Genomic DNA, 24,685 nt, shown 5'->3' with positions numbered 1-24,685 from the left:
GGGGCAGATAGTTAGACTGGTGCTACAGGGGGGCAGCCATGCCCAAGGGAAGGGAGCTCCACCATCAGGACGTCCATCTCTGAGACCTCCAGCAGGGCCGCCCCAGCTAGAAGAGGGGCCGCTGGGGAAGGCACCACTGGGGACCCAGTCTGAATCTTGGCTGTTTCCGACCTGTACGACCTTGGGCAAAGTCACTGCCCTGTTGTTTCCTCTCTGCACGGAGGGACACGGCCTCACTGCATCCCATTGCTCAGACACTCAAGAGAACCCCCCCCCACACACACACATACCCACGTTGATCAGGGAAAACAAGTCAGGAGGTGGCCATTCACGTTTATTTTTGTGCAATTCTTGGTTTAAACTTATGGATTTTAAAAAACCACAGCCATCCAAAAGGCACTTCAGGAACAGGTTTACAAAGAACATCACCCCTCTCCCTCCACACCAGGCCAGGGCAGGAAGGTAGGAAAGGCAGCCAGCCTAATGCCTGCCTGGGGTCTCCTCCCCTCCCATTCTAGAAGCCAAGCCCCCTGCACACAGGAAGCCTGTGGTGGTGGGCCTCAGAACTCTTTCCTGATGAAGCCTGAAGATAAGATGGAGGGGGTGGGCAGGAAGGCTTTCCCCAACTTCTCCAGAGATGGAGCAGTGAGGCTGTTACCTGCCCCTCGCCCCAAGGAATAGCCCCCAAAGCCCACCTTTAGGCTGCAGCGAGCCTGGTACTCTAGCCCCTCCCGTCCTTGGATGCTACTCCTGAAGCAGACACAGTTGCTACCCCCAATCAATAGCTGCCCAAAGGCAAACACTGACCAAGGCTCAGGAGAGGTGTACGAGCCAGGAGGCCCAAGTTTTCCATCTTCCTTGGACTTGAAACTGTGCAGGAGGAAATGAGCTGGGAAGGTCGAGGATGGGAGAGGCTGACCACCAACAGGGCTTAGTGAGCACCCGGACTTCCAGATGTGGGCCAGGAATGGCACAGACATTGCTCTGGGCTCTGCAGGCTGGCTGGGCGAGCGGGCACCCTCAGGAGAATGAGGCAGAACAGGGGTCCTGGAATCCCAGGACAGCACCTGGTTCTGGGGACCAGTAAGAAAACTCCTGGACCCCGCCAGCCCCCTCCTATCCCCTGGGCACCACCTGCCCTCCTCCTTCAGAGGACTTCACTAGTCCCAGCACCCGCTGGCCCCAAAGCCAGGGCCAGGAAATGCCCAGCAGGCCTGGAATATAGCCCTCAGCTGGGTTGGAGGCAGATGGGATCTGGAGAGCCCTCCCCCAGTACGGTACACCCAGTAGGGGCTTTACAAAGTTGTGGAAGGCCCACAGAAGCTGGCAGGAACCTGGGGGAAGGACTGCACCCAACAAGAATCCCTGCTTATTTAAATTCTCTCAGGTCAGGGTCAATTACTTTAACCTGAAATGTGTCTGCACAGCTTAAAAAAGCTTTCGTGGGAGCTGTGGCTGAGCGTTCCAGTGAGGGTGACCTTCACCCTAGCAATCCATGTGGACCAGAGCTCCCATTTTGGAGGAACAAAAACACTGCCTCAGTTTGCTCTTGGTGAGCTAGCCTCCCATGATGCTCTGCTCTCTACTCTGGACAAGTCACTGGCCACAGGACAAGGCCTCTGAGGACGGAGCCTGCCCCGCCTCCACTCTATCCTAAGACAGGAGATGTCAGACTTCTACCCCTCCTCCCCAATCTCTCTCCATCCATTTCCACTGACAATAATCCCCAAGTTCTGAGGATTTCTGTAAAGAGGAGCCCTGAAAGTGCTTGGCTCTGCTCATGGCGACCAGGCCCATAGAGGGTGGGGGTCGCTGGGTGCTCCCAGGCTGGACAGAGCTCCCCACCCCCATAAAAGAACCCAAATACACTACGGGAAACTAGGCCCAGGTCCGTCCTGGCTCCCTGGGGGAGGAAGTATCAGGGCTGGCCCTGCCCTGGAGGCACTTGAAGGCTGGCTCCTTTGGGCGGCCCATCCTCCAACCCCCGCCAGTGAAAGGATAGTCTTGGAAGCCAGACTGGGCCTTGGGGGGGCCCTGGGACCCCTCCCCAGATGGTGGCCGGACACACTCTTGGAGAGTGCCCCACCTGATAATCGCCCGATGCAATGTTTTACTCTAGGTGCTCTTCTGGAAACACTGGGAAAAAGGGCATTCAGAGAAGACCAAGAGGGGCATGTGGGAGAAGGGGAACAGACTCAGGGCAAAGCCAGGTCCCCGGGGCTCCTGGACAGGCCAGCCTGGGGGTGGACAGTGGTGTTATCTACACTACACTAGGCAGGCAGAAGGGTGTTTTCTGCTGGGTCCTGGACCAGGCATTTGGGCCACCTTCCTCCAGAGTTGGCCGCAGCGAGGTCCAGGTGAGGAATGGAGCTGCCACAGTCCCGAAGGTCCCCCACTTTTCTCATTCACGGAGCAGAGACAAGCTCAGGGCATGACGGGGCCAGGGAAGCGGCAGCAGCAAGCTCCTCCATGCTCAGAGGGGCTCTTCTCTTTAAGGCAGGTTAGATCACACTAGAAGAAGCCCCCTCCCCACCCAGACCTGCTGCTTCCAGGAGTGCATAGGGAGCCTGGGTGCCGACCTCCCTCCATGACAGACATACAGAGGATGGAGGGGTCCGAGGCAAGAGCAAACTAATTTTACTCAGGCTGTCTCTGAGCTGCTAAGGGGGTTAGTTTGGGGAACACAAATCCTTCACATCTTCATCTGTCCATCTAAATGTCCACCCATCTTCTTCCCCTGGGGAGCCAGGAGGCACTTGGGTTTAGCTTCCCTGCCCCCATACTGTATTTGGGTTTTTCTTTTAGGGGGCGGGGAGCTCCGTCCAGCCTGGGAGCACCCAGGTGGAGTCCATCCATCCATCCATCCATCCATCCATCCATCCATCCATCCATCCACCCATCCTTCCATCCATCCTTCCACTCATCCATCTATCCATCCACTCATCCACCTATCCATCCACTCATCCATCTATCCATCCACTCATCCATCTATCCATTCATCCTTCCACTCATCCATCTATCCATCCATCCATCTATCCACCCATCCATCTACCCACCCATCCATCCACCCATCCTTCCACTCATCCATCTATCCATCCACTCATCCACCTATCCATCCACTCATCCATCTATCCATCCATCTTTCCACTCATCCATCCATCCATCCCTGTACCAACAGTCTGGCACACTCCACAGCTGCTATCTCTGCTTCCCACAGAAGGTGGCACACCCATTTCAAACTGATCCCTTGGCAGGCTCCCAGGGTCCAAAGAGCTCTCATCCCTGCAAGGCTTCTGGGGCACAGGGCCCTCATCCTGACTCCTTTGGCTCAGGAGGGCTCCCTCTTTACCGGTTTCCTAATTTCTCTTGGGGGTCTTCTTTTTTGTTGGCCTCACTTGTTTGCTTGGCGGGAGCCTCGGGAAAGACAGGCTGATATCTGTAGGAATAACCATAGGGGCGCAGGTGATGCACGAGGTACTCCAGCTGATACATAGTGGTGGAGTCAACATAGTGGAAGGAAACTGCGAGGTCTGAACAGCAACCCGGGCCCTGGAGAAGAAGGAAGAGAAACGAGGCGGAGTGTTCAGAACAAGGCACTGCTCTACACACCTGCATGGGTGACAAGGCTGAAGGACTATCAAAGAGGAGGCTGGGAACTGGGGCCCTAATCCACTGTTGGTGGAGTTGTGAACTGCTGCAGCCATTCTGCAGAGCAATGTGGAGCTATGCCCCAAGGGCTATAAAACTGTGATGCCCTTTGACCTAGAAACACCACCGCTAAGTCTGCATCCCAAAGAGATCACACAAATGGGAAAAGGACCCATGTGTACAAAAATATTCACAGCAGCTTTTTGTGGGGGTCAAGAATTGAAATGGAGGGGATGCCCACCCACTGGGGAATGGCTGAACAAGCTGTGGTATATGAATGTAATGGAATACTCTTGTGCTATAAGAAATGATGAGTAGACTGATTTCAGAAAAACCTGGAAAGACTTGAACTAATGCATAGTGAGGTGAGCAGAACCAGGAGAATGGTGTACACAGTTATCAGCCACGTTGTACGATGAAGAACTGGGAATGACTTAGCTCTTCTCAGCAAGACAATGATCCAAGACAATCCCAAAAGACTCATGATGAAACATGCTACCCGCCTCCAGAGAAAGAACTGATACTGTCTGAAGACAGGCCAAAGCATGCTGTTTTTCACTTCCTTTTTTTTTTTTAATGCAGGTAAGATTTATTTGAGGCACTAGAGTATAGTACAAAAAACAGTTTATCTGTAATATTGTTGCAGGTGTTGGCAAAGAAAGAAGAAACCTTATGTCCCCCATTTCCTCCCCACCAAAACCCCAGGAGCTCACCCTCCACTGCTATGGAAGGGTTACTACTAGTCTACCAGACTCTAAGCCACCTGGTTCAACGAGCAAAGTATAATGTCTACAACAGCAGGAAGGGTTTGTGGAAAGACAAGCATGGTTTGAGTCACCCACGGATGAGGTCTGGAGATGCTACATTCCTACTTCCTGTTTAGATCCTGTTATCCTGGGGATGAGAGGGGAAGGTCCATTTCCCTATCACTTAATAACCAGAACCAAGACTGGGGGGGAGCTGTGGGCAGCTGGCTTCTTTAAGCTGAAGGAATGATCAGAAATGTCATGACCCCACTTGCCAAGAATTGTCTAGCTTTCTGATACAGAATCTCAGAACTTGGCTAAGCTCCTATCACGAGGCCTGTCTGGGCAGCCATGGCTGGAGTCCGTTTTCTCTGATTCACTAGAGGCCTGGCCAGACGGAAGAAAGGGTGCCACAGGCCACATGAAGGTGTTGTGAGCATGTGCTCGGTCGTCTCATCAGGGACTCTTGGGCCTTGCTGACCCGCTCTCTACTCTGGGTCGGGACACAGCTGGAGGTCCTGGAAAGGCAGGACTCCTGAAAAGGTGCCTGAAGGGCCCAGCACCTTGGGGGAGCCTGGGTACAGGTTGCGAGCAGGTACCCTGAAGCTGCTGGGTGACGTCCTGGCACGCGGCACGGCGATGAGACTCGGCGGGCTCCGGCGTAGCAGCAGCGTAGGCATCCGTGAGCTCCTTCGGGTTCCGGCACAGCCATATCTGATGGTTGACCCTGGCCATCGAGCAATTTCTGAACACCCACCGGCTGATGGCCTGGGAGCTGCGGAAGGGCCTCTCGGCAGACTGCTTGGCCTGCCTCAGTTTACCCAATGCACGCTGGGAGGCCCACGGGGGAGCCTGGAGGGGGCCGGACAAACCCTGTTGCTCTTTCTGCTGCTGGACAGAGGCCATATCCCAGTGACTGCTGTCAGCCCCTCCTTCAAGTACTCCAAACACCACACCCAAGCCACCGAGGACTGTCTGTTGACTTCTGTGAGGACACTGCTGGTCACAGCTCCCCACTGGGTGGCTCCTCGGCACATAGCAGCCCCCGCCCAGGCACTTTGGAAGACAAGTTTCTCCTAGTGTCCCTCGGCCGTGGGAGAATCGGCAGCTTCTCATCTGACCTGTCCGGTCCTTTAAGAACATGCTCGTGAGCTGACGTGGGCTGAGGCTCCAGCTTAGCCAGAGCGGCCGGGCTCCACTGCCTGTGGCCAGGCACGAGCTGCAGAGAGCGCTGAGATGCGGCCTACCTATCCCCTGCTGACCACCCTCGGCTGGCCTGGCTCTAGACACCCCGTGGGTCCATCAGCTGGGTCTGCTTCCACCCCGCTCCCGGAAGCATGGATTGCCAACCAAGCCCAGGCCCATGGAGCCACAGACAGATGGGGGGGAAGTCGGCCTCAATTTCTGCCTCCCATCCTTTTTCCTTTTATCTGAGTCTTCTGTACAAAATGACTAAGAGGGAAATGTTTACAAAACTGCAGATATGTAACCCACATCTGACTGCTCACCTCTCAGAGAGGGAAGGATAGGATTTGGAACTGAAATGTTTAAAAAAATGTTTTAACATGTGACCAGGGAAGGTAAAACACACATTAAAAATACTTGGAACACAAATAGACTAAAATAAAAAAAAATAAAAGAGGAGACTGGGCAGGCCCAAGAATGGCAGTTCCCCTGTGGGGTTTCAGGGGCCTCCTTGTGTGTCCTAATGATGGACCCGAACCTGAAATATCAAGGAGCTTGCAAATGCCAAACAGTCTGGACTGCCAAGCATCTTGGCTCATGCAAAAAGGATTTCTGTAACCCCTGACACTTCCATAACCCATGCATGCTCTGCAAAGCGCCCTAGGTCACCCCCTTTGAGCCTGAGCACAAGTGTGGGAGGTAGGTGCTCTTACTGTGCCCACTTCACAGAGGAGGATGCTGAGGCGGCTGGAGGTTTAGTCACTTGCCCAGGGTCACATGGCTAGCAAGTATCAGAAGCTGGACTCTGTGACAGGACTTCCCGACGGCAGGCGTGGTGTTCCAGGGACCACTCACTTCCTGAGTGCCGCAATCCCAAAGGCCCCACGTTGGGGGCACGACAGACGGCCACTACCATGCCTGCGTTTTCCTCCTGGAGTTCTGGGCGTGCAGTCTGGGGGCCTGGGTTTCAATCCCGGATCTGCTCCGTTAACTTATCTGACCTCAGCAAGCCCCTTCCCCTCCCCAGACCTGTTTTCTCTTGTGTAAATGAGGGATGTCCAAAGTCTCTCCTGGTCTTCTTGGACAAAAATCACTAACAGGGAGAGGTTTCACACGATCGATCACACGCATACAACCTATAGCGGATTGCTTACTGTCTCAGGGAGAGAGCGAATTTGGAACTCAAAACTTTAAAAAAAAGTTTAAAAAATTGTTTTAACATGTAATTGGGGGGAAAAATAAAATACATTAAATTTTTAAAATTACTGAGGCCCTCCCTCCCCCTGCACACAAGCAAGAGCGAGCCCGCCCTCTGCTTCTCCTCCTGGGCCCCTGATTTCCCAGGGAAACCTTTCCTCTTGCCCCAGCCTGCCAGGCTTGGAGCCTATGCCAGTCCCCCAGCCTCTCCTGGGCCTTCAGCTCAGTGCAGCGTTAGGAGGCAGTACCCCTCCCCAAGATGGCCCTCCCAGCTTCCCGTCCCCCTTCTGGAGTCCCTGGGCATGGCAAACCTTCTCCCTACAATCCTGGGCATTTGGGTTTCTCCCTGGGGATTCTTTCAGCCCGTTTCCACTGACAACTAGGTCTATATCCTGGGCTTTAGAGTGGGAAGCAAGCTTCCCCTTGACCACCAGCTTGTCTCCCAAACCCTACAGTCTCCACACCTTTGCACGATACGCTCCCTCTCAGAACCCTGACCTTCCTCCCAGGCTCCTGGAGAACTTTCCCCTCCTGTTCTCTGGTGGCTCCCTTTATGGGGCATTTCCCACCAACAGCAGCGGCTACCTCAGGCTGCGGTGGTTGGGTTCTGGCTCTGCATCCCTGGGTCCGGCTCAAGGCCTTGTAGGGGGTGGGGACAGTTTTGTGAGGTGAATGGCATTAGAACATCAAGGCCCAGGCTTTGTCTGACAAATAAAGAGCCTGGGTCCCGAGTGGGGAAGCACCACCTGCCCCATGTCCAGCAGTGAGTGCACGGAAGGCCAGGACTCAAACCCATATCCTGAGGCTTCCTCCAGGCCCTGCCTATGCACCTCTTGGCTGCCACCTCTAAAACAGAGGGGAGTCCCCTAACAGCAGGGGCAACCTCTATGATCACCTAGGGTCCTGGATCATCGGAGCTGGCCCCAGTGGCATGGGCGCTGTGGGCATGGGCCACATTCTGTTGGAAATGAATGGTCCCGGGCCTGGGGCCAGCCTGGTCCCCACTGGGGTCTGCGGGAGCCCTGGACCAGAGACTCGGGATCAGCAGATCCCAGGGAGGCCACACCAAACACCAGCTCGCATTCACACAGGGTGTTAGACAAACAGTCTTTGGTGGGCAGTGCCCGCCTCTCCCAGGAGCATGGAGCGCCAATGGCAGCCTTGACTGAGGTCTGTAACTGCCAGGTTTATCCAGGCTCCAGTGAGCCGGGCCCCCTCCATGGTCCAGGGGAGGGGCCCAGGAGACTCAGTCCCATTCCCTCATCTTACCAAGGAGGAAACTGAGCTCAGGGAGGGAGGAGCAAAGCCAGGATCAGAACCCTGGGCATCTGCCTCAGAAGCCACTGTCTCTGCCTTTGGTGAAGTGAGTGTTTGCATCTGAGGAAGGGTCGCCAAACTGTGCCCCCTCAGGTGGGGGAGGGGAGAAGGCAGCAGTGTGTGTGCGTGTGTGTGCGTGTGTGTGTGTGTGTGTGTGTGTCTGTGCGTGTGGAGGGGGGACGAAAGGAGGAGGCGAATATCTGGGGAGGGGGCAGTCAGGCGTACTTGTGTATGAGTGACTATGAATAGGTATGAATGAGTGTGTCTGTCTGTGAGTATGTGTGTATGAGTGTGTCTGTATATATGACTATGTGTATATAAGTGTGTATATGAGTTGTGCATGTGAGTGCATATATATGAGTAAATGTGTATGAGTATCTGTATATATACACATATATATATCTGAGTGTGTACGTGTGTGTGTGTGCGCGCGCACGCACGCACGTGGAGTGGGGGGTGAAAGGAGGAGGCAAATAACTGGGTAGGAGGCAGTCAGGTGTATGTGTATAAGTGACTATGACTGGGTATGAATGAGTGTGTCTGTCTATGAGTCATGTGTATGAGTACGCACACGAGTGTGTGTGTGCATGAGTGTTTCTGTACAGACGAGTGTGTATGTGTGAAGGGGGTATATGAGGACATGTGTGAGTGTATCTGTCTACATATATGACTGCGTGAGTGTGAGTGTGAGGCCTCCCGGGGGCCAGGCTGGTGGGGCCACTCCCATGCCTCACCAGCCCCTGCCCATCCAGCAGGGAAGCCCAGAAAAGGCCTAATGAGATTGACCCACTTCTAGGCAAAGAGATCTGTATTTATCACAAACATGTCAAACAGACGGAGTAGAAAGGAAAGCCAGGGGCTCCAAGTTCAAAATGTGACTCTGAGAAGCGACTCCCTGGTAAACCCGGGCCCTCTTTTCGCCTCTGACGTGAGACGAGGCCCCTCTGGGCCCAGACGCAGTGCCCCGCCTCCTCCTGGGCACGCTCGATGGAGCCGAGGGATGCTCCAAAGGCCGAGCCACAAGTCAGCCCGCACCGCTCCCCTCACTTGGCTCCCCAGCCTCCCGGGCCAGCTCCTTACCTCGACGGGCGGGTAGTAATTGTAGTTCCAGTACCAGAAGGTCTTGGGCAGGTAGCCCCTGATGAGGTGGTGCTCGGGCACGAAGGGGTGGAAGGTCTCCTTGCCGCTGGGGTCCCGCGAGTCTCCAGCCTCCACGCCGATGGTCTCCATGCACTTGCCGAGCGCCAGGTCCTCCACGGAGGAGCTGTGCGAACACCTGTTGGTCCTGAAGGCCTCCACAAACCTGCGCAGGGCCTCCCTGCTGAGCACGTAGCCGGCGCCCCCACTCATGTAGCCCTGCTTCACGTAGGGCTTGAAGCGCCGCCCAAAGTAGATGGGCTTGGCAGGGTCGTGCCGCGACAGCAGCCAGCGGAGGTTGTCCAGGACCACGTAGGTGTCATCGTCGGCCTTCATGAACCAGTCGGCATCGTCTGGGTGGTGCTCGTACACGTACTGGAAGGCCTTGATGGTCTTCCAGTAGAGCTGGTCGCGGCCCTCGCGGGTGTCCAGCCCCACGGTGGGGAAGTCTTTGTTCTCCTCCGAGCTCATGAACAGGATCTTATTGCAGCGCTGGCCCCATGTGGCCTTGACGTGTCTTGCCTTCTTCTCGAGGTTCTGAGGCCCCGTCATGACCCAGCAGAGAACCCTGACCTTGCGGTAGAGCTCCTCAGCCACGCTCTTGTCCTCATCTAGGGAGCAAAGACAGCGGGAGTCACGCACGCGGTCACAGCACGAAGCCGCTGCCCCCCCACGCCACCCTGAACCACCCGACGCAGACAGTGGAGGGCCCGGCTCAGGTCACAGACGTGCCTGTCGTCCATGAGCAGCCCTCCCGCGTCACCACGAGTGATGTAGGGTGCATGTGGGCACCACCATGTCCCTGGAGCTTGGGAAGGGAGGAGGGTCGGGCCCATGGAGAAGCCACGGGGCTGCTGTCGGCAAAGTCCTGGAACCACCACCACCCTCCCCAGGGCACCCCTGGCTCGCTCTGCCCATCCACAGTGACCAGTGTCTACACGATGTGTGGCTCCAACAGGACCAACCCATCACCAAGATTGCAGGTGGTCTTGGGTATCTGGATATGCCTAGCCCACAAAACCGGGCTATGATCGGGGCGGATTTGTCCCTCCTACCCCAGCCGGCCGGCCAGACTCGTCCTAGGTGAGGGGCCACCAAGCCCACCTCAAGAGGTCAGTCAGCGCTCACTGATCCTGAGGATCCAGGCCATGGGATGAACAGCTCCTTCTCGTTTAACCAGGTACGTGAAGGAGTGTGCCTTTTAGGGTTCCCAGGACTCTCTGGCCACCCTACGTGTCCTCTGCCTCCCCATCCCCGCCCCCCAACCAAGAGCAGTCTTCAGTTTAGGTAGCCTAAGCCCCCATCCTTCTCGTCTCAGGGCCCCCCAGGCTGTCCCAGGGCCAAGCCTCCACAGAAACCCCAGAGCCCTGGGTGATGCCCGCAGAACAAAGGGCCCTGAGTGAGCAGAGGCATTAGGAGCAGGACCCGGGGCCCAGGAAGAGGAAGAAGAGACAGGCAGGGCAGGGTCAGGAGACCCAACGTCCCAAAAGCCAGTGAATTACCTGGTTAACAGGTGCTGGCTGGGAGGGGCCGGGCCACCCGCCTCCTTCCCTCAGGCCGCCAGCCTCAGAGCCATCTCTTCCCCAGGACATGAACAGGAGAGCCTCCCAGAGGGTGGGCAGAGGTCACCTGGCACATCCCCCTCACCTCTGTGCTGGCCAACATCCGCGCCAAAGTCCATCTGGCCTTCGAGGTGCCCATGGCCAGCGTCTTCTGAGTGCCTGGCATGTGGATCATTATGGAGGATGTGAGGTTGGGTTTCGGCTGGCTTTTCCAGGAGGATGTGCAGGAGCTGATAGCAAAGGAAGAAGCCCACGATGGAGCCACACAGGAAAGGGAACAGGTTGGGCAGCAACTTGGTGGCCATCTCCTGGGGCACCCCTCTGCAGGGTCAGGGGGCTCATCACCTGCACGGAGGACAGAGGCGCTCAGATATCCAAATATCAGCGTCCTCACCCCACCCACCACTGCTCAGGTAGGAGGCGGGCCACGGACAGTGCAGCCAGATGGATGACATCAGAAGGGGCCCCGGGGCTGAGGAGGAGGGCGTACACGGGCTCCCCTTCTTAAACATACATGGTGGAGGCTGCATAAGCAGGCAAGGAGGCTGTGCCCAGGAAGGAGTACGAGGCCTGCTGCAGGTTTACAAAGCTCTGGTTGGACAAGAACTCCAGGTCATCTGAGCTCACTGGCCACCCAGTTAACCTCCAGAGCCTGGTCCTACAGAGTGCAGCAGCGCCAGCATCGGAGTTCCCAGAAGTGTGCACTGCTCAGTCAGTAATAAAGAGGAGGCACAGAAGCAAACAGCCAACACGCATTTATTAAGCACCTACTAGATGCCAGAAAGGGTGCTAGACATTGAGATACAAAGATAAAAGGGACTATCTCCACCCTTCTAATGGGGGATGACATGGGTGTATAGGTGTGTGTATGGGGAGGTGTGTGTGTGTGAGAGAGAGAACAGGCGTAAAGATCAGTGGAATGCCAGAGAACCTGGAGGATTGAGCCCAGAGAGGAGAAACATGGTAGTCTGCTCCTCCTTCACCATGTGGCTGTCAAGTGGCTGGGCACAGGGCAGGGCTGACAGGCACCCTGATGCCAGAATGAGGGCTCCCAATGGCCTTGGGCAGAGCTACTGCGGAAGCAGGCGGGGCCTGCCAATGCTGCCCTGGGCACGGTACTGGTTCAGAGGGGAGAGCTGGCCACCACTGCCCCTGCCTTTCTGGATGGTGTCACCAAGCTCCAGGCAGCCGAGGAATGAGTGCTGGGGATGGGGACCACTAGGATCTTCGGGATCCACCTGAGGAACCCTCATTCTTCCTGTGTCCACAATGGAGATGCTGGGGTCAGAGGCCCAGACCTCCAGGGCGGTCCTGGGTGGAAAGGAAGTCTCCAGTCCAGTACACATGGAGGGTTCTGTGGCTCCCCCAACTCTGAGGTGCTTCCCAGAGTCCAGAGACAAGTTGGGTTTGCTTCTGTTTGTTTTCAGAAAACAATGAGGGCATTGTGCAAGTGTTCACCAACTTCAGGAGAATGCGCCACTCCTCCCTCCCCTGCAGAAACAAACAAAAACTGGAGGAAAAAGAGTCCTTGGAAATAGTTGTCTGAATTTCTCCGGCCTTTCCTCTGTTCCCTTCTCTACTTTGTTCACAGGTGGCCTCAAATGCCGGGAGATCATCTCAGCAAAGCCGCTGACTTTACAGGCCCACAAGTGAAGGGATCTGCCAGCCCAGGCCTAATGCTGGTCACTCACTGGCCCCAGGAGTCACTTGCTTTGGCAGGAACGTCTGGGGAATTCACACTCAGGACAACCTCTTTCTGTAGAATGGTTTCACCACAGGTGAGCCTGCTGGCAGCACAGCTGTCGGACCCGCTGGGAGCCTCGGTTTCCACATCTGTAAAAGGGGCACCCCAACGGATGCACAAGCTGCCTGCCTCCCAGAGGAACATAGAAGGAAAGCCTCTGTAGCTCTCCGGTGCATTGGTGTTACTATACCGATGTCAGAATGCTCTATGAATAACACTTATGCTTGTTACCACGACTATTTTTATAATATTTTATTTTCCCAATTATGTGTTAACATTTTTTAAAGTGCTGCGTTCTGGATTCTATCCCTCCCTCCCTGAGGCAGTAAGCAATGCGATCCAGGTTACACGTGTGCAGTTACGTGAAACATCCATATTGGTCACTTTGCACAGGAAGATTAGGAATGAAGGAGGGAAGGCGGAAAATGGGGCGCTTCAGTCTGGACTCAGACGCCATCAGCGCCTGCTCCGGAGGCGGACTGCGCACTTCAGCATGAGTCCTTCCGCACTGATCACCGCACTGCCGAGAAGAGCTATGGTGCCCACGGTTCTTCACAGCACAACGCGGCTATCACTGTGTCAATGGTCTCTGGTTCTGCTCATTTCACTTTGTATCGATTCACCTAAGTCTTTCCAGTTGCTTTTCTTGCAAAGGATTTGAGGTCCCTACAGGCACTGCTCTGACACCCGCAGCCCACTGGGCCCGTGCTGGGTCCACTCAGACCTGCAGTCTCTTCCTTGGCTAGAAGCCCAGCAGCGGCTCAACTGGACAGTTTTCACCTGGGCGACTCCAGAGGTACTGCTGGTCATCTGGCAGCAGACTTGACCGGAAGCCACTGTTCTGGCTGTCCAGAGGTGGGGGACCAGCCTGTACCCAACGAGTATAATGTAGGGCAAACTGAGGAAGGAGAATTCCATCCAAGACGATGACCATGGGCTGGGTTGGCGGACTAGAAGTTGCCTAGGGATGGTTCCTCAAATGAACTTCATGAGGATGAGATGGAGGAAGCAGTGGCTAGACAGGTAGTGGCGGCCTCAAATGATAGAGTGCTCGAGGCAGGGACAACCACACAGGCGCCTAAGACGATGCAAACGCAGCCCCGTGCCGTCTCTCCCTCTGGTGGGCTGGGGACGTTCCCTGCCTGCTCTCTGTGTCCATGTGAAACTGGGGTGTCACACAGGAAGGGGGCTGTACAACACACACACACACACACACACACACACACACACACACACACACACACACACACACACACCCAGGCCCAATCCGAGCACACCACTGGCCTGGATGGGATGATCCTCCTGAAATCCAGCCTTCGGGGCTTGAGAAGCACCAAGTGTCACCTGCTCCAGGGAGATCTCAGACCAAGCCTCAGATCCGACCCACCCTCTGGAACCTGTGGTCATTCTCATAGAGCACTGGGCCTGGAGGCAGGGAAGCGAGTTCAAATCTAGCCCCAGACACTCAGTAGCTGTGTCTTAGACCCTGGGCAGGTCATTTAATCTCTCCCTGCCTCAGTTTCCTCCCCTATAACTGGGGGGGCCGGGGTGGGTAATAACAGCACCTCCTCCCTCACAAAGGCTGTCATAAGGCTCACATTAGCACAGTGTCTGGCACGCAGTCGGAGTTCAGTAAATGCTTATTCTTTGCTTCCAGGCAGACTCTACTCAGGTGCTCCCCAGCCCACCCAGAAGCTCCAGGCTGGGCTCCCCGGGCTCTGTCCACCTCGGCCCTAGCCCCCGCCCTTCAAGGGAAGGAGACTGAGAGCTAAGGGAGGGTCCTGGTGGCTCCTGAACCCAAGCGCCTTCATGCCCATGTTCTCACTGATTCCAGCCCCACTCAGGGGACAGAACCATCCTTTCCCCATGGCCCTGCCGAGCAGGCTGACCGGCCCAACGGCTGACTGGCCCAACGTGGCCTTGGTCCTCAGCCCCTGCCTCCCACCAGGCACTGGAGCCCAACCCTACTTCTTTGACATTTCCGTACAGATTCCCCTTATCTCCACACTGACTCTCTGTGTCAACCTCTCTCCTCCCCACCCCCAGCCTCCTAGCAAAGCTGCTTGAACTCCTGAGGGCAGGAATTGTCACAGCTTCAGCCCAGGCTAACTGGAGCCTCGGGGACTGGCCCAGCGAGTCCAGTCAGAATCTGAACCCAGGGCCTTTCCCTCTGGAGCCAGGGTCAACTAGTACCCCACCCCACCCCCACTTTGAGAATCAATCACCAATGTGCCTAAAGGGGATCCACACAGGGGCCCAAGAGAGCCCACCTCATTCTGCCCTGGGCAGCACCCCACTCAATGTCCTTGGCCGGTTGGGGGGATGGGCCCTTTCCTGGGCTGGAAGGTCAGCTAGGACTGAGGACACTATAGCCTTTAACACCCCACCTTGTGTTGTCAGGGGTGCTCCCACAGCAGCAAATGTGGCCCCCAAGTCCACAAATGGACCGCAGCCCGGCCAACGTGGCCCCTGAAGGGACAAAGGCCAGGACCCCGTGATCTGAGAACCCAAAGCAAGGGCCCCGCCGCCTTTGGGGCCTGACTCCTGGGCAGAGGCACTGGCCGCTGGGGCCTTTCGGTCATGAGGAATGACCACGCTAAGGGGCCACACACAGGCTTCTGGAACGTCCTAAACATCCTGCTGGGAACAGACGCCCACCTGGTAAAATGTCACAGCTTCAAGTCAAAATATCTCTGTCCACAGGGGGCTCCCGTCTGCCCCCAAAGGCCCACTGGAGGCAGCGGGAGCCCCACTGCCCCTTCGATGGGGAAGCCTCGTGGGACCTTCGCAGGCACCCACGGTCTAGACCCAAGGGCTAAAGCAAGGCGGATGCATGGCGAGTCAGGGCTGTGCAGTGGGTACCCAGGGCCTCTCCAGGCCCTCACAGTTCAGTCCTCGCCCCATTCTGAGAATTTGTTGGATTCCCTAATGCACAGTCCCAGGACTCAGTGACCCGGAGAGGCAGATGGAAACAGGTTCAGGAAGCAAAGGGACCTCCCTGCTGGTCACTGCTCCTCAGCTCTTTATCTGTAAAATGGGTGGAGAAGGGATTGGATTATACCAAGTGTATTCCAGCACAGGCATGGAGCCCAGCCAACAGGAAAAGGAAGCAAACCTGGGGACAACGGCCTGCCTTGGGCGTGGGTGACCTCAGTCAAGGCGAGGCTGGCACCACACCAAGCAGGGCAGAGGCAGGAGGACCTGGGTTCAAGGCCCGAGGCCAGGCGCAGAGCCATGCAGCTGCTCCAGCCAAAGGAGCCCCCCAAAGCAAAAGGAGGAAGTAGGCCTCCAGCAGCGGGAGGGGACCTGCCACAGACTGATCACAGTGCAGCGGCCTGGGGCACAGAGGTGCCTTCAATCCGCAGCCTGGGGAGGACTGATTAGGGAGCAGCTTCCTGAGCTATGCCTCTGGGACCAGGGAAGGAAGGGAAGGCTTGCACGTGCCTGAGCACCGATCCACACAGAACCCCTGGGCTGCGGGTGTGGATTCTTCCTCAGCCAGTTAAAGGAGTGGAGTCAGGGCTGGGCCCAACCTAGGGGGGAGGCAAAGGCCCCCATGATAAGGCATTAAAATGGCCATTCCCAGAGGCTTTGGCCTTTACACAGGCCCCCATTTACAGCTGAGGAAAGTGAGGTAGGCACTCCTTAAGCGACTCACCCGAGGCCACACAGCTAGGTGTGGGATGCTGGATCTGAATCTAGATCTTGACGGGAGAACCAGTGCTCTACCTAGTGGAGCCCTCTAGAGGTGTGGAGATTTGTTTCAATTGGAGCCCAGGGTGAGTAGTGAGGGCTTTAGTGTCTCAGTGCAGTGCAGGCAGCACCAGGATAGGCCACCTCTGGCTCAGCCCTTGGGGATGCTGGGATGTGGGGCCAGCATCTCTATGCCCCTGAGACCAGCTGGGCATCAGGTGAGTGCTGAGGCAGAAAGTCCCTTCTAGTGAAGCCCGGCCCCCGACCCCCTCCCCCCCCCACAGATAAGGAAAGGGAAGCCCAGGCAAGATCATGGTCCCTGAGGTCATGTGTGGCAGAAGCCTCTGGGCTCACCTGGCAGTCTCCTAAACTTCCATCACAGGCAGCAGCCCCTTCCAGGGCGCTTCTGACCCCTCCCTGCCCAGCGAACTTCAGTGTGCCTCCGGGCACCTTGCTCCACCCCTTCCTCTAATTACGGCCCCCCACGGGAAGAGGAAGCCAGCTTAGGTACCTTAAGACATTTACGAGAAGCCCCCCCCAACAATACCAAACCTGGCTACTTTTCTAGAGCTTGGCTCCAGCTCGGGGGGGGAAGGGGGGGCAGTTTGGCTGCCCGAGCCGGCCCTTCGCTCCCAGAGACCACAGGCTGCCCAAAGGGTTACTCACTTTGTGGCCACGCTCGCTGAGCTTCCCAGGCAGGGAGTAAGGGACGCAGGGCCTCGCCTGCCCCCCCCTTATCTAGTAGCTGGGGGAGGGGCGGAGGGTGAGGGGGCACCCAGGCCCGCCTCCCGGTGGGCAGAAGCCGTAGGTCACGGCCGCTGGTCAGTCCTAGGGGGAGGGGGGAAGGTCCCGGCTCCAGCCCTGCCCCTCCCCAGGTTCAAGTCCAGGCTGGGGCGGCCCGGAGGGGGAGGGTCCCCCCAAGTCGTGGTTCCCGAGGCCGGGGCTTCCTCCCCCGACCCCGCTCTGCCACGACAGAGCACGGGGCCTCCTTCGGCCGGGCCTCAGTTTCCTCCTCTGCAAAACGAAGGGCTACGACGCCGCTAAGCCCCAAATGGGGGAGCCTTCCCCCACCCCGCGCCTTTAAAACCCGCGCGCTCCCAGAGCCCCCGACCCCGAGTCACGCTACCAAGAGCCGAGTTCGAGTGCCGCTTCCCCCCCCCAGTCTGTCTGTCCGGCACGCAGCGGAGGGCCTCGGACGTGGGCGGTACCTGCAGCCGCTCGGACCGCGGGCCGGGACGGACGTCCTGGCGGCGAGCCCGCTGTACCTGAGTCCGGCGGCGGCTCCTGTCATCGCCCTCCACCCGCGCGGCTACTCTCCGGCCCGACGCCGGGCAGGGCCGCTAGCCCCAGCCGTCCAAGGCCTGCCGGACCTCGCCGAACCCGCCGGGCCGAGTCGGGCCGTGGCGGAGGGGAGGCGGCGGCGCAGGCCGGCCCCAGGCCCCAGGCCCCGGGCCCCGCCTCTCCCCTTCCCCCTCCCGTCTAAGGCGCAGCCGCCGCGGCCGGAGCTCAGGGTTCTTGGAGCTGGAGCGGGCGCCGTGGAATGGACGGGGTGGGACGGGGGCGAGGCAGGCGTGACGCAAAACTCGAGGATTGGCTGCTGAGCTTCGGAGGCGGGACCTGCGGGCCGATAGCCGCGCTCGTCCCGCCCCTGCAGGTCCGGGCTGGGGGCGAACGTCACGTGCTCGGGGAGAGGCTGCGGCTGGACTAGGAGGCGGGGTCCGCCGCGGGAGGGGGCGGGGCTCCCAGGCTCCGGCCCGGCCGGGGGCGCGTGTGCGCCTGCGCGTGAGCAATGGCGAGGGCAACTTTGTATCTGCCGGGACCCTTTGGCTCCATTTCAGTGAAGGCCAGCGCAGCCCCTCCCCTTGGAGGGAGCTCGCCTGCCGTGGGGCTGAGAGCAGCGCCGAAAGGCCTGGCCCACCCCCGAAGCCCCGGGAAGCTCGGGAAGTGCCAGCCCCGTGCCCAGACCGCAGGAAGGAGAGGGGGCCCCCAAAGGATGCCTCCCTAGAGACCCCAGATCTGGAGACCCCAGATCTAGAGACCCTGGATCTGTCCCATCGGAGGCTTCCTTTCCATAAGTAGCGGGCCGTGTGCTGGACCAAACATCGAGATTCACTAGGATAGAAACGAGGCGCCCAAGCTAAAAGTGTTCTTACTCTGCTGAATTCCACAACCGGTATTAAGCTCCCACCGTAATCGAGGCACTAGCCACCAGCTGGGGACACAGACACAAAGCCCAGCCGCCAGGAACCTTACCTTCTTCTGGGGGTGCAGGGACAGAGTACTAGCAATCACCTTCCTGGAGATGATGATGAGGGCTTCCCAAGGTAGATGGCACCTGAGCCGAACCTCATTTCATTGAAGGGGAAATAAGAAGAAGCAAGTTAACAGAGACAGTGCTTGAAGCCTCCTGGACATTGTTGTTCAGTTGTTTTCAGTGGTGCTGGATTCTGCATGACCCCCACTGGGGTTTTCTTGGCAAAGACACTGAAGTGGTTTGCCATTTCCTTTTCCAGCTCATTTTACAGATGAGAAAACTGAGGCAAACAGGGTGCAATCACTTGCCCTGGGTCACATAGTAAGTGTGAGGCTGGATTTGAACTCAAGAAGAGGAGTCTTCCTGACTTCAGGCCTGGCATTATCCACTGTACCACCTAGCTGCAAAATCTGCACTTCAGATACAAATCCTGTGACAGCAGGGGATACTATAGTAATGAGGACAGTGACTTCAGACTGTAGGTCAGGGATTTGTCCTTTGGGGTCACCTGGACTCCTGATTTTTTCTGACTTTCATGAAACTTTGCCTGTGCAGTTAGAGCATCTTTACTTGGCAAGTGGAGTTGACCAGGAGTTTTTCACATTTTCGATCTCCTAAGGTACATAATTACAATGTGTTCCATTTTAATTTCCTGAATTAATTGGTCACTGTGGCTTTAGCAATTACAGTGAGAAACCCAAATTCATCCAGTGCTTTTGGTCTGACAGGAATTGCTCAAACTAGAGCCAAACACCCACTCTGGCAGGAAAGTCAGTGTTCTAAGTTTCCCCGACTTGTGGGCTGAAACTGCCTGTAACAATCCCGAAGGCCCACCATGCTGTGCCATGCAATGCCATGGGGCTGAGATGGAGCAACTTGGTGGCATAGCTATGATGAAGGCCTTGGTTCCCTCCCTGGGAGATCTCCCACTTCACAGCCATTGACAAGGAACCTGTCTTCTTCCCCACCCCCACCCGCAGCATAAGTCTGAGGTTCTGGGGCTATTGGGAGAGCACTATGAAGAGCCGTAGGGAATGTGGGATGGCTGGATAATACTATCCAGTTTTCTATGTCTGGAGCTCTGATGCTTCCCTGTGTTAATCAACCAGAGGAGGCTTGATTTTATAGAATTTCAGAACCTCAGAGGCATCTAGGCCAATACATACGTGATCAGGAATTGTGCCTATAGCAGCCTGGAACAGCAACCCTCTAGCTTCTGCATTGTGCCTCCCTCCTCTCTAGTTGACTTCCACCCAGGCAGTCCATTCCCAGAAGGAGGGAAGGAAGGAAATAAATAAGCAGTTATTTAGTACCGAATGTGTGCCAAACCCAACAAACCTGGGAGGTACGTGCTATTATTATTATTCCCATTTTCTGGTTGAGGAAACTGAGGCAAACAGGTGAAGTGACTTGCTGAGGGTCAGCCCACTAGTGAGTGTTAGGGTTCCACGCATGGTGGTGAAGTCGTGGAGACTGGAGAGGGAATTCCAAATCCAGGGAAGAACGGCGAGGACAGTTTGGCGAGAACCTGGATAGCCACCTTTCAGGACTTTGTCTTTTAGTTCTGGTGTTTCTTCTCTCTTCCATATGGAGGGTTCTTGTTCAGTCATTTTTGGTTGTGTCCAATTCTTTGTGACCTCATTCAGGGTTTTTGGGCAGAGATATTGGAGTGGTTTGCCATTTTCTTCTCCAGCTCATTTGACAGATGAGGAAACTGAGGCAAACATGGTTAGGTAAGTTGCCCAGGGTCACACAGCTAGCAAGTAAGCATCCGAGGCCAGATTTGAACTCAGGAAGATAGGTTTCTCTCATCTTTCAGTCCCTGTGCTCTGTCCATTGGGCTACCTAGCGGTCCAGGGCCGGGGCCAGGTCCAGGCCTCAAGCCCAGGGCCCTCAGCATCCTCCCAGGAAGTGCCCCCATAGCTCCTGCAGGGGCTGCAGCCACAGCTGCGGAAGACCCAGGAGGGCCAGTTCTGGCCGCCAGAGTCCTTGCCCAGGGTGTCACACACAGATAGGACTTCATCAGCTGACTGTGACCTCTCTATGTGGCTCACAGCTGGATCTCCGTGGTCTCCCCCATTGGGAGTTAGCTTCTGGAAGGCGAGGAGGGTGGGACTTGCCTGCTTGTACCCTGGTGCTTTGCATACAATAAGTGCATGACAAATTCTTTTTTTCATTCGTTCAAAGGAAGGGGCCGTGGGAATTGGGTGGGCAAACAAGGCTTCGAAGGGCCCCCCTTCCCCCCTCTCCCGGGCAGGGGCCTTCCCCTCCTTTCCTCTCCCCCCAGCAGAGACCTTCCCCTGCCCTGGCTCAGGAGAGGCCCTTCCCCCTCTCCCTCTCCTTTTCCCTCTCCCTCCTCCCCTCCCATCCCCCACTCGCCTTCCACAGAAGTGAAAAGAAGGGCCATTGGCCAGGATCTTGCTCTTCTCCACTTCTCTTCAATTCAAAACCCCTTGGTGCTGATGCAGTTTAGGGGTGTAGGGACCCCAAAATACCAACGTACAGGGCAGAGTTGTCTGGAAAGAATTCACAGATTCAAGCAGTCTTCCAGTCAGGTGGCAAAAAGTTGCTTATAAGGCTAATAAAGGCGGGGCCATGCTAGAGCTTAGACAGAAAAGAGTAAATTGTGTGGCAAGTATGCTGACTGGTGGGGGGGAACAGTCTCTGTCCCTTGGGCACAGGTGTCATTCACCACTGGCATGGCCTGGGGGGTTCTTCTGAGGGGTCTGCACGGCTCAGTCAGTAACAAGAGAGCCTTGGAAGTTGACATCTGGGTTGCATGCGGTAACTGTGGGAGTCAGTTATCAGTACATGATAGTTCTTCTCTATCTGGTACAAGATAGTCCTGTTCATACAAGGGAGATTCTCCCGAGGTCGGCTTATTCCTAAGCAGGGAGAGATCGTTTGCCTCACTGGGCCCACGCAGGAGTTATTGCCAGACATAGGGTCTTTGGGCTGGGGAGAGGCATGTTCCAAGCCCCCATCAGTGCCATTCTCCATTTTCTCCTCCTTTATAAACTCCAGCGTCTGATGAAGAGAAGTGGTCCTTCTTCCTGCCGACATCCACGTTGGGACATCTGCCCTCTCCCCTGGTCATCCTCTCTCTATCGGCTTCCATTCCTCCCCAAGCACCAGCTGCCTCCCTGCTCTTCACAAGCAAGACCAAGTCTCCCTGAAAGACACTCGTGAGATTCTACCATCCCCTCCAGCCCTCGACCTGGGTCGTCTCCCTCTATCTCAAGGGCCAGCTTCTAGAAAGAGCCCTCCCACTTGTCGCCTCTACCCTCTCTCTCCTCTGACTCACTGCTTAGCCCTTTACAGTCTGGCTTCTGACCTCATTTCTTGACCACCCTCTCCAACATTACCAGTGATCTTTAATCACCAAACCTGTGGCCTTTTTCTCAGTCTCCATCCTTCTTGACCTCTGTGAAATGTTTGACCTTCTCCTCTCCAGCCCTGGTTCTCTCCCCTCCTGGCTGCCTCATACTTCCCAACTGAGTCAAGGTCCCTATCCTGCCCCCTCCTCTTGATTATTCTCCCAGGGCTCGGTGCTGAGCCCCCTTCTGTCTTGGTGATTCCATTACCATCTCTCAGCTGAGGATGCCCAAATCCAAACTCCCCTCTGGGCTCCAGTCCCACTTCCCCCACTCCCTATAGGACCTTTCTCAAACCTAACATGTTCCAAACAGGACTCATTATCTTTCCTCCCCAACCAGATCATCTTCTGGATTCCTCTCTCACTGTCAAAGATCAAGGGTCCAGCTCTCTCGGCTCTCCCAGGTTTGCCGGCTCAGCCTCATTCTTCCCTCCTTACTGGCAGTAGCTCAGTAGTTGCCGTTCTGACCTCCATAACATCCTGTTCTCTCCATTCACATGAGAGCGAGCATTTTCTAGTGCTTTAAGATTTGCAAAGTGTCATACAAGTCTTATCTCCTTTAGCCCTCACGACAACCCAGGGAGGCACAACTATTACTCCCCTTTTACAGATAGGCAACTGAAGCAAACAGGGGTAAAGTGACTTTCCCAGGATCACGTGGCTAGAATGTGTCCGAGGCTGAATTTGGACTCAGGTCTTCCTGACCAACCTACCTTCTATCCCCTGTGCACCATCTCAGTTCACGCTGCTGCTTTTCCCCTGGACTATTGTAACAGCCTCCCCGCTGGTCCCATTGCACTGTCTCTTTCCTCCCCACCCCTTCCTCTCCCTAGCTGCTAAAGCAACTTGCCTAAAGTTCAGGTTCCCTGTCAGTAAACTCAAGGGGCTCCCAAGTACCTCTAGACTCAGATAAAACTTCTCCTTAGACCATTAGTATTCCACACCTGGATCCTAACTGACCTTTCCAGCCTTATTACACATTCATTTCCTTTCTCTTATTTGAGCTGCCTTTACTCTCTCTCCTCCCAAGTTAATCTCAAGATTCACCTTCTACCTGAGGACTTTTCAATTCCTGACCTTTAAATTACCCTGTATTTATGTCATCTCTCTTCTATTTCTGTGCCCCTGTGTCCATGTTGTCTCTCCCAGCTGAATGTAATCTCCTTGAGGGCAAGGACTGTTTCCCTTTGGCCAGGAAGAGCAGCATGCTGCCAGCCTCTGAGCACAGGTAAGCGTTCTTTCAACTGGCTCATTTACCCTGAGTTTCCACTCTCTCTTACCCACTTAGAACCCAAGGTTCTTTCTCTTAGAAGAGAAAGCAGAAGTCAAGAAGGATTGAAGGCACAGAACCTCCTTTCCACGTTCTTCTGTGGAAGCAGACCTTCTATCCCAGCAGCCCTCTCCTTTCCCCCATGTTGGCTGGACCTGGTGGATGCTGTCAGGCACCAGCCTCCTGAGGTCCCCCTCCTGCCTCCACCACTCACTGGCTGGGCCCCTGAGGCAAGTCACTGGATCCTGGGGCTGTTCAAAGGGAACCATGCTGCTGGCCTAGACAGACTTCAGACTGGCTCCAGTCACATAATGTTTGTAAAGCAATAGATGAATCCTAAACATCTAACATGCTATAGAAACGTTGATTACTTGTGTACTGAGGAGTTATGGTGATGATTATTAATAGTGGTGGAGGTGGGTGCCTAACCTTCACTCTAACCCCATCTGAAGCCCCTAGGCAGCTGCTCCAGGCTGAGGCCCTGCATGGTCAGCAACCATGTTTGGGACAGCTCCCGAGCCCCACTGCATTTTACTAAGACACCCAGAAAGTACACATTGAGTCAAAGCCAAGATCTTCATTGAATGAAACACCATAGCAAATTTAGTGACAGTGAATATTTCCCCATAACCACAGGGTTGCCGCACCCTCACCACGGGGGTGGGTGGGGCAGGTGTGCCCAAGAAAGCCCACGGAAGGGGCCACCTGGAGCCAGGGAACACCTGGTCAGGGCAGCTCACATCTCAATGGTGATTCTAGGGGCCCTGGTGATGTCATAGCTGCCATCTGCTGGGTTTCGGTCACCCCCCCCCCCACCATCTCCTGTTCTTGCTACCGTTTGCTGGAGGCAGTAAGCCTTTCTAGAAAATGGTGGGTTTGTATGTGGGTTGAGAGTGTGTGTGTGTGTGTATGCTGGAGCCAGCTCTGGAACCAGTTGTTACATTTCCAGTGTGAACAGTGTAAATAAATCTACAAATGCTTCAAATTAGGCTTAATTTATTGTTTCGGTGATTGTCTAGACTGAAGAAAGTGATGGAGATAATGAAAATAATGCAGATAAAACTGAAAAGATGCCAGTTGTTAAGAATTTCCCAGCATACCCCTAGATTCCAGGTTCTTTTTTTAAAATACATTTTTATTGGTTTCTTATATTTTTATGTCACCGACAATCCACCATGGGTGCCTCTTCCTGACTGTCTCAGAGAGCCATTCCATAAAACAGATTTTTTAAGAAGAAAAACAAAGCAGAAGAGAAAAAGCAGAGAGCCTAGTCACCTGCCAGATGGCCCTCAGCTCCCCCGAAGAGTGGGGGAGGAGCCTCCTCACCCCTCCCTTGACGCCCAGCTTGTTTCTGTGACCTGCAGCTTTCCTTAGTGGTTTTGTGATTGTTGTGGTCACTGTGTTGACTGGTTCCTTGGCTGGCCTTACTTCATTTTGGTGTAAATCTTTACCCATGTTTTACAGCACAGTAATATTCCACTCATTCGGTGTCAGTCAAATAAACTATTTAGCACCTACTGTGTGTCAGGCACTGTGCTAAGTGCTAGGAATACGAA

General features: G+C 55.6%; 1 protein-coding gene and 1 long non-coding RNA gene across 3 annotated transcripts; one reads left to right on the top strand and one right to left on the bottom strand.

Moving 5' to 3' along the window:
* Positions 1-313: 313 nt before the first annotated feature.
* On the bottom strand, positions 314-17,584 carry C1GALT1 (core 1 synthase, glycoprotein-N-acetylgalactosamine 3-beta-galactosyltransferase 1). 2 transcript variants are annotated; one of them, XM_021000074.2, is made up of 4 exons: positions 17,495-17,584; positions 10,878-11,137; positions 9,174-9,841; positions 314-3,549 (listed from the first exon to the last, which is right to left on the bottom strand). In XM_021000074.2, exons 2-4 carry the CDS (start codon positions 11,095-11,097, stop codon positions 3,346-3,348), a joined length of 1,092 nt encoding a protein of 363 aa, XP_020855733.1. In that variant the 5' UTR covers positions 11,098-11,137; positions 17,495-17,584; the 3' UTR covers positions 314-3,345. The 2 variants fall into 2 exon arrangements, with proteins under 2 accessions (XP_020855733.1, XP_020855734.1); XM_021000075.2 differs by having other exon boundaries at positions 17,438-17,526.
* A 416-nt stretch (positions 17,585-18,000) lies between these two features.
* On the top strand, positions 18,001-24,117 carry LOC110217646 (uncharacterized). The gene is made up of 2 exons (XR_002327109.2): positions 18,001-19,102; positions 21,508-24,117. It is a non-coding gene; the product is annotated as an uncharacterized LOC110217646 (long non-coding RNA).
* Positions 24,118-24,685: the final 568 nt, after the last annotated feature.

The sequence above is a fragment of the Phascolarctos cinereus genome, unplaced genomic scaffold (genome assembly GCF_003287225.1).
Source record: "Phascolarctos cinereus isolate Bilbo 61053 unplaced genomic scaffold, phaCin_HiC Scaffold_1;HRSCAF=81, whole genome shotgun sequence".
Taxonomy (NCBI): domain Eukaryota; kingdom Metazoa; phylum Chordata; class Mammalia; order Diprotodontia; family Phascolarctidae; genus Phascolarctos; species Phascolarctos cinereus.
Note: the sequence above shows the minus strand (reverse complement) of the source record. Positions and strands in the feature narration are given on the sequence as shown.

Bases quoted from the DNA above. Each gene is read 5' to 3' on its own strand.
- C1GALT1 (XM_021000074.2), bottom strand. From the start codon at position 11,097: ATGGCCACCAAGTTGCTGCCCAACCTGTTCCCTTTCCTGTGTGGCTCC. The intron at 9,842-10,877 runs GTGAGGGGGATG...TTTGCTCCCTAG, and splicing joins GGATGTTGGCCAGCACAGAG to ATGAGGACAAGAGCGTGGCT. The intron at 3,550-9,173 runs GTAAGGAGCTGG...CTTCTTCTCCAG, and splicing joins ATTACTACCCGCCCGTCGAG to GGCCCGGGTTGCTGTTCAGA.